Below are 9,692 nucleotides of genomic sequence, written 5' to 3'. Positions count from 1 at the left end.
ACCATTCATACTGTCAGATCTAATATGAAGAACTGAATACAACCATAAGAACCATTCATACTGTCTGATCTAATATGAAGAACTGAATACAACCATAAGAACCATTCATACTGTCAGATCTAATATGAAGAACTGAATACAACCATAAGAACCATTCATACTGTCAGATCTAATATGAAGAACTGAATACTAAAGAGAAGAGGTTGACCAGTACATATTCATGTAACTTTATTTTTCATTGGCAGATCAGTAACGTTTTCTTCAATGCAGTTGTCCAAACACATTCATGATCAGTAACTAAAATAACTCATCTAGCTTTAAAGACAATTCATAAACACATGTATTCATTTCATAAACTGTGTATCATTAAATAAAGTTGTAAAACAATCCTCCCCAAACTAATGGTGAAAAGTGATCATCACACCATCTCTATCTGATACATGTTATGGGTGGAAGGTAGCCTAGTGGTTAGAGCGGGCCAGTAACCAAAAGGTTGCAAGATCGAATCCCCGAGCTGACAAGGTAAAAATCTGAACCCACTGTTCCTAGGCCACCATTGTTAATAAGAATTGGTTCTTAACTGACTTGCCTAGTTAAACAAAGGTTCAATAAAAACAATTAAAAAGGGTATACTAGCTCCTTCCCACAGAATACTGCAGAGGGACAACCTGGTCTCAGAGCAAAACGTTTTATATTATACAACAAACATCAGTGCCACTCCATTTAGTATGTTTGGACTATCACAGTAAATAAACTAAAATATAAACTAAACATGTTTAAAGTGTTGGTTTCATGAGCTGAAATAATAAAATCCAGCAATGTTCCATATGCACAAAAAGCTAATGTCTCTCAAATGTTGTGCACAACTTTGTTTATATCCCTGTTAGTGAGCATTTCAGCCTTTGTCAAGATAATCCATCCACCTGATAGGTGTGGCATATCAAGATGCTGATAAAACAGCATTATCATTACACAGGTGCACCTTGTGCTGGGGGACAATAAAAGGCCACACAACACAATGTCACATTTGTCTCAAATTTAGAGAATGTGCAATTGTCATGATGAATCCAGGAATGTCCACCAGAGCTGTTAACAGAGAACTCAATATTTATATCTCTACCATAAGACACCTCTAAAGTCCTTTCAGATAATTTGGCAGTACATCCAACAGGCCTCACAAATGCAGAACACATGTAACCACGGCAGCCCAGGAACTCTTCACCTGCAGGATTGTCTGGGAGGGGGCTGAGTAGTATTTATGTCTGTAATAAAGACCTTTTGTGGGGAAAAACTCATGCTGATTGGCTGGGCCTGGCTCCCAAGTGGGCCTATGCCCTCCAAAGTCCCACCCAAGCCTGAGCCCCTGCCCAGTCATGTGAAATCCATAGATTAGGGCCTCATTTATTTCAATTGACTGATATCCTTATACGAACTGTAAATCTTTGAAATTGTTCCATTTAGATTGTTGTTCAGTATAATACGACTTGTAGGACATATCAGATGTTAAGAATTACAATTCATATGTTATGTTACGCATTGCTATTCATACAATATGTTACGAACTTGTAATATGTATGATATGTTACGAATTCCAATTTGTTGTTGCTAACGTTAGCTAGGTTAGGGGTGAGGGGTTTAAGGTAGAGTTAAATGGGTTTAGGGGAAAGGTTAGCTAACATGCTAAGTAGTTGCATGCTAAGCTAACATGCTAACATAGCTAAAAATTAGTAAGAAGTTGCAAAGTTGCTAGTTAGCTAAATTGCTAAGTCGTCATTGATGAGATTCAAACACGCAGCCTTTGGCTAGACGTCTATAGTCTTTGGTGTGTTAAGTTGCTATGGTGAGTGAAACTCACCCAAAAGTCAGAGCAGACATAAGCAGGCTTCTCTCATGCCTGTGTTCTCTGATTAACCTTTTTCTCTCCCCTGTGTGTGTTCTCTCATGACCTTTTAGCTGAGTTGATGTTTTGAAACATTTTACACAGTCAGAGCAGAAGTAAGGCTTCTCTCCTGTGTGTATACGTTCATGTATTTTTAAGTGGGAAAGTTGAGAGAAACTAATTCCACAGTCAGAGCAGAAGTAAGGCTTCTCTCCTGTTTGTTTTCTCTGATGAACTTTTAGCTCATTTGCTGTTTTGAAGCATTTTCCAGTCAGAGCAGGAGTAAGGCTTCTCTCCTGTGTGTATACGTTGGTGTGTTTTTAAGGTTCCGAGATGATAGAAACTCGCCCCACAGTCAGAGCAAACGTAAGGCTTCTCTCCTGTATGTATACGCTCATGTGATTTTAAGTAGGAAAGTCGAGAGAAACTAGTTCCACAGTCAGGGCAGAAGAAAGGCTTCTCTCCTGTGTGTGTTCTCTGATGAACTTTTAGCTCATTTGATGTTTTAAAACATTTTCCACATTCAGAGCAGAAGTAAGGCTTCTCTCCTGTGTGTATACGTTCATGTGATTTTAAGTTGGAAAGTTTAGAGAACCTAGTTCCACAGTCAGGGCAGGAATAAGGCTTCTCTCCTGTGTGTGTTCTCTGATGAACTTTTAGATCAGTTGACGTTGTGAAGCATTTTCCACAGTCAGAGCAGAAGTAAGGCTTCTCTCCTGTGTGTATACGTTCATGTGATTTTAAGTTGGAAAGTTTAGAGACCCTAGTTCCACAGTCAGGGCAAGAATAAGGCTTCTATCCTGTGTGTGTTCTCTGATGAACTTTTAGCTGAGTTGATGTTTTGAAATATTTTACACAGTCAGAGCAGAAGTAAGGCTTCTCTCCTGTGTGTATACGTTCATGTGATTTTAAGTTGGAAAGTGTAGAGAACCTAGTTCCACAGTCAGGGCAGGAATAAGGCTTCTCTCCTGTGTGTGTTCTCTGATGAACTTTTAGCTCATTTGATGTTTTGAAGCATTTTCCACATTCAGAGCAGAAGTAAGGCTTCTCTCCTGTGTGTATACGTTCATGTGATTTTAAGTTGGAAAGTTTAGAGAACCTAGTTCCACATTCAGAGCAGAAGTAAGGCTTCTCTCCTGTGTGTATACGTTCATGTGATTTTAAGTTGGAAAGTTTAGAGAACCTAGTTCCACAGTCAGGGCAGGAATAAGGCTTCTCTCCTGTGTGTGTTCTCTGATGAACTTTTAGCTCATTTGATGTTTTAAAACATTTTCCACATTCAGAGCAGACGTAAGGCTTCTCTCCTGTGTGTATACGTTCATGTGATTTTAAGTTGGAAAGTTGAGAGAACCTAGTTCCACAGTCAGGGCAGGAATAAGGCTTCTCTCCTGTGTGTGTTCTCTGATGAACTTTTACATCAGTTGACGATGTGAAGCATTTTCCACAGTCAGAGCAGGAGTAAGGCTTCTCTCCTGTGTGTGTTCTCTGATGAACTTTTAGCTGAGTTGATGTTTTGAAGCATTTTACACAGTCAGAGCAGAAGTAAGGCTTCTCTCCTGTGTGTATACGTTCATGTGATTTTAAGTTGGAAAGTGTAGAGAACCTAGTTCCACAGTCAGGGCAAGAATAAGGCTTCTCTCCTGTGTGTGTTCTCTGATGAACTTTTAGCTGAGTTGATGTTTTGAAATATTTTACACAGTCAGAGCAGAAGTAAGGCTTCTCTTCTGTGTGCATACGTTCATGTGATTTTAAGTTGGAAAGTTTAGAGAACCTAGTTCCACAGTCAGGGCAGGAATAAGGCTTCTCTCCTGTGTGTGTTCTCTGATGAACTTTTAGATCAGTTGACGTTGTGAAGCATTTTCCACAGTCAGAGCAGGAGTAAGGCTTCTCTCCTGTGTGTGTTCTCTGATGAACTTTTAGCTGAGTTGATGTTTTGAAGCATTTTACACAGTCAGAGCAGAAGTAAGGCTTCTCTCCTGTGTGTATACGTTCATGTGATTTTAAGTTGGAAAGTTTAGAGAAACTAGTTCCACAGTCAGGGCAGGAGTAAGGCTTCTCTCCTGTGTGTATTTTTAGGTGTATTTTTAGCTTTGATAGAAATGGGAAAATCTCTTCACAATGTGGGCAGTGATGAGACCTCTTCGCTCTCTGATCTTCCTGCTGTTGCACTCTGGATGTAGAGAATGTCTCAACATGGTATCCTGTGTAAACATCAGAAGAACCAGTCAGTTGGTGTGATATACATGTGAATCAAATGTATTTTATGAAGCCCTTTTTACATCAGTAGTTTTCACAAAGTGCTGAACAGAAACCCAGCCTAAAATCCCCAAAGAGCAAGCAATGCAGATGTAGAAGCAGTGGCCACAAACTCTCTAGAAAGCAGGAACCTAGGAAGAAACCTAGAGAGGAACCAGGCTCAGAGCGGTGACCATTCCTCTTCTGGCCATCCCGGGTGACAGGTAGCCTAGTGGCTAGAGCAACCGAAAGGTTGCAAGATCGAATACCCGAGCTGACAATGTAAAAATCTGTCGTTCTGCCCCTGAACAAGGCAGTTAACCCACTGTTCCTAGGCCGTCATTGAAAATAAGAATTTGTTCTTAAACTGACTTGCCTAGTTAACCATTTTGGGCGCATGTCCAAACGCTAGTGGGACACCTACGACAACATCCGGTGAAATTGCAGAGCGCGAAATTCAAAATACAAAAATCGTAATATTAAACATTCATGAAAATACAAGTGTCTTACATCATTTAAAAGCTTCTTGTTAATCCAACTGCGTTGTCAGATTTGAAAAAGGCTTTACGGAGAAAGCATACCATGCGATTATCTGAGGACAGCGCCCCACGTCAAAATACTTTTTAAACCAGCACAGGCATCACAAAATCACAGACAGCAATTAAATAAATCACTTACCTTTGAAGATCTTCCTCTGATTGCAATCCCAAGGGTCCAAGATACACAAAGAATGGTACTTTGTTCGATAAAGTCCTTCATTATATCCCAGAAATGTCAATTTAGATGGCGCGTTTGATTCAGTAATTCACTCATTCAACATGCACACAAGTTACCGGTAAAGTTCATCCAAACAAGTCAAACGATGTTTCTAATTAATCCTCAGGTATTCTAATATTTAAATAAACAATAATATTTAAGACGGAGAATAGTGTGTTCAATAGCGAAAATAAATAACGAAGAGCGCACTCTCACACCTTGGAAAAACTACAAATACCTGAAACCCATTCTAAAGACTGTTGACATCTAGTGGAAGCCATAGGAACTGCAATCTGGGTCCTATCTATTTGTATATCCCATAGGCAAGCACTGAAAAAACCTGTGACCTCAAAATAAACATTCCGGATGGAATTTCCTCAGGTTTTCACCTGCCATATCAGTTCTGTTATACTCAGACATTATTTTAACAGTTTTAGAAACTTCACAGTGTTTTCTATCCAATGCTATCAAGTATATGCATATCCTAGCTTCTGGGCAGTTTACTCTGGGCACGCCAGTCATCCGAAATTCAGGACAATAACCAGTATGCTAAGGAAGTTAAATAAAGGTGAAAAAATAAAAAATAAAATAAATACACTACCATTAGTGGTGAAATAAATGAATGAATTCAAAAGATTGGGGTCACTTACAAATGTCCTTGTTCTTGAAAGAAAAGCAATTTTTTTGTCCATTCAAATAATGTCAAATTGATCAGAAATACAGTGTAGACATTGTTAATGTTGTAAATGACTATTGTAGCTGTATTATTAATTATCAATTTGATGTTATTTTAATGGAGAAAAAAAAGTACTTTTCTTTCAAAAACAAGGACATTTCTAAGTGACCCAAAATATTATATGGCATCACAATAACCCATAATGACATCGCAATACCCCATAATGACAAGGGCAAAAACAGGTTTCTAGAAATAACTGAAATGTTACATTTACGTAAGTATTCAGACCCTTTACACAATAGTTAGTTGAAGCACCTTTGAGTCTTGTTGGGTATGAAGCTACAAGCTTGAAACACTTGTATTTGGGGAGTTTCTCCCATTCTTCTCTGCAGATCCTCTCAAGCTCTGCCAGGTTGGATGGGGAGCGTCTCTGAAAAGCTATTTTCAGGTCTCTCCAGACATGTTTGATCGGGTTCAAGTCCGGGCTCGGGCTGGGCCACTCAATGACATTCAGAGACTTGTACCGAAGCCACTCCCACGTTGTATTGGCTGTGTGCTTGGGGGGGGGGGGGGGGGGGGGTTCATCAAGGATCTCTCTATACTTTGCTACGTTCATCTGTCCCTTGATCCTGACTAGTCACCCAGTCCCTGCTGCTAAAAACATCACCACAGCATGACGCTGTCACCACCATGCTTCACCGTAGAGATGGTGCCAGGTTTGCTCCAGACATGACGCTTGGCATTCAGGGCAAAGAGTTCAATCTTGGTTTCATCAGACCAGAGAATCTTGTTTCTCATGGTCAGAGTCCTTTAGGTGCCTTTTGGCAAACTCCAAGCGGACTGTCATGTGCCTTTTACTGAGGAGTGGCTTCTGTCTGGGCACTCTACAATAAACGCACGATGAGTGGAGTGCTGCAGAGATAGTTGTCCTTCTGGAAGATTCTTTCATCTCCATAGAGGAACTCTGGAGCTCTGTCAGAGTGACCATCGGGTTCTTGGCCACCTCCCTGACCAAGGCCCTTCTCCCCCGATTGCTCAGTTTGGCTGGGCGGCCAGCTCTTCCATTGAAGAATGATTGAGGCCCCTGTGTTCTTGGGGACCTTTAATGCTACAGAAATGTTTTGGTACCGGTCCCCAGATCTGTGCCGACACAATCCTGTCACGGAGCTCTACGGACAAATCCTTCAACCTCATGACTTGGTTTTTACTCTGACATGCACTGTCAACTGTGGGACCTTACATAGACAGGTGTGTGCCTGTCCAAATCATGTCCAATCAATTGATTTTACCACAGGTGGACTCCAATGAAGTTGTAGAAACATCTCAAGGATTATCTCACAGCAAAGGGTCTGAAAACGTACGTAAATAAGCAATTGTTATATATATTTTTTTACATTTGCAAGAATTTCTAAAAACCTGTTTTGGCTTTGTCATTATGGGGTATTGTGTGTAGATTGACTAGAAAAAACATGTAATCAATTTTAGAAAAAGGCTGTAACGTACCAAAATGGGAAAAATGGGAAGGGGTCTGACAGTGCCCTCGGAAAGTATTCAAACCCCTTGACTTTTTCCACATTATGTTTTGTTACAGCCTTATTCTAAAATTAAATAAAAAAATATCCTCAGCAATCTACACACAATACCCCATAATGACAAAGCGAAAACAGGTTTAGACATTTTTGCAAATTTATAAAAATTAAAAAAACAGAAAAACAAGACAGACTCAAAATTGAGTTCAGATGCATCCTGTTTCCATTGATCATCCTTGAGATGTTTCTACAACTTGATGTATAAAATATAAAATATACACTACCGTTCAAACGTTTGGGGTCACTTAGAAATGTCCTTGTTTTGAAAGAAAAGCACATTGTTTGTCCATTAAAATAACATCAAATGGATCTGAAATACAGTGTGGACATTGTTATTGTTGTAAATGACTATTGTAGCTGGAAACGGCAGATATTTTATGGAATATCTACATAGGCGTACAGAGGCCCATTATCAGCAACCATCACTCCTGTGATCCAATGGCATGTTGTGTTAGCTAATCCAAGTTGATCATTTTAAAAGGCTAATTGATCATTAGAAAACCCTTTTGCAATTGTTAGTACAGCTGAAAACTGTGGTTTTCAGCAATAAAACTGGCCTTTGCAACTCTGCCAAGAAGGCCAGCATCCCGGAGTCGCCTCTTAACTGTTGACGTTGAGACTGGTGTTAAGTGACCCCAAACTTTTGAATTGAGCTCAGGTGCATCCTGTTTCCATTGATCATCCTTGAGATGTTTCTACAACTTGATATATAAAATATTAAATATATATGTATGAGATATAAATCATCAGGATGTGGTAGTCTACTGGTTATGTTCAACACTTCTCCAATCGTTGTTGAGATCTGATATTCTGTGCAGGCCAAAACGAGACGTAGGCCTATATCATATTTCTCAAATCCTTTTCAGGCTAAATTCCAGTCGATCACGGAGAGAACAGTAATGTCTAACTACACTGGAAAAAATATATAAACGCAACATGTAAAGTGTTGGTCCCATGTTTCATGAGCTGAAATAAACAAAATCTCAGAAATGTTCCTACACACAAAAAGCTTATTTCTCTCAAATTGTGTGCACAAATATGTTTACATCCCTGTCAGTGAGCATTTCTCCTTTGCCAAGATAATCCATCCACATGACAGGGGTGGCATATCAAGAAGCCGATTAAACGGCATAATCATTACACAGTCGCACCTTGTGCTGGGGACAATAACAGGACACTTTAAAATGTACAGTTTTGTGACACAACACAACGCCACAGATGTTTCAAGTTTTGAGGGAGCGTGCAATTGGCATGCTGACTGCAGGAATGTCGACCAGAGATGTTTCCAGGGAATTGAATGTTAACTTATATAGGATACGGGGCAGCATTCGGAATTTTGGATGAAAAGCGTGCCCAAATTAAACTGCCTGCTACTCAGGCCCAGAAGCTAAGATATGCATATCATTAGTAGATTTGGATAGGAAACACTATGAAGTTTCTAAAACTGTTTGAATCATGTCTGTGAGTATAACAGAACTGATTTGGCAAACAAAACTCCAAAGACAAACCATTCAGAATTTTCATTTTTGAGGTCACTCTCATTTTAATGATTTTCATTGGGAATCCAGATTTCTAAGCAACTTTCTTGCAGTTCCTATCGCTTCCACTGGATGTCAACAGTCTTTAGAAATTGGTTGAGGTTTTTCCTTTGAGATATGAAGAAGTAGCACTGTTCAGAATGAGGTTAGAGGGAAGTGTAATCTTTGTTAGAGGAGCTTAACCTGAAAGCTCGCTACACATTGTTTTCCTCCGGTATTGAACACAGTATATCCCGTCTTAAATTGTATCGATTATTTACGTAAAAAAATACCTAAAGTTGTATTAGGAAAATAGTTTGAAATGTTTGGACAAAGCTTACAGGTAACTTTTGTAGTCATGTTGCGCGAGTTGGAACCAGTGTTTTTCTGGATCAAACGCGCCAAATAAATGGACATTTTGGATATATATCGACGCAATTAATCGAACAAAAGGACCATTTGTGATGTTTATGGGACATATTGGAGTGCCAACAGAAGACGCTCATCAAAGGTAAGGCATGAATTATATCTTTATTTCTGCGTTTTGTGTCGCGCCTGGAGGGCTGAAATATGATGGTCTGTGTTTGTTTGCTGGGGTGCTATCCTCATATAATAGCATCGTTTGCTTTCGCCGTAAAGCCTTTTTGAAATCTGACACGTTGGCTGGATTCACAACAAGTGTAGCTTTAATTTGGTGTATTGCATGTGTGATTTCATGAAAGTTTAATTTTTATAGTAATTTATTTGAATTTGGCGCTCTGCATTTTCACTAGATGTTGGCCAGTTGGGACGCTAGCGTCCCACATATCCTAGAGAGGTTAATTCCTCTACCATAAGCTGCCTCCAACGTCGTATTAGAGTATTTGGCAGTACGTCCAACCGGCCTCACAATCGTAGACCACGTGCAATAACGTCAGCCCAGGACCTGAGGTGGGTCTGGCTGCCAAGTGGGTGGGGCTATGCCTTCCAAGGCCCACCCATGGCTGCACCCCTGCCCAGTCATGTGAAACCTACAGGTTAGGGCCTAATTCATTTCAATA

The 9,692-nt window shown here is 39.9% G+C and overlaps 1 protein-coding gene across 1 annotated transcript; it reads right to left on the bottom strand.

Moving 5' to 3' along the window:
• Positions 1-203: 203 nt before the first annotated feature.
• LOC129846465 (zinc finger protein 658B-like) lies at positions 204-4,111 on the bottom strand (the record flags this gene model as incomplete). The annotated part of the gene is made up of 1 exon (XM_055914405.1): positions 204-4,111. A coding segment is annotated over one exon (1,437 nt), but the record flags the coding sequence as incomplete, so codon positions are not given.
• Positions 4,112-9,692: the final 5,581 nt, after the last annotated feature.

This window comes from Salvelinus fontinalis, unplaced genomic scaffold (genome assembly GCF_029448725.1).
Source record: "Salvelinus fontinalis isolate EN_2023a unplaced genomic scaffold, ASM2944872v1 scaffold_0558, whole genome shotgun sequence".
Taxonomy (NCBI): Eukaryota; Metazoa; Chordata; class Actinopteri; order Salmoniformes; family Salmonidae; genus Salvelinus; species Salvelinus fontinalis.
Note: the sequence above shows the minus strand (reverse complement) of the source record. Positions and strands in the feature narration are given on the sequence as shown.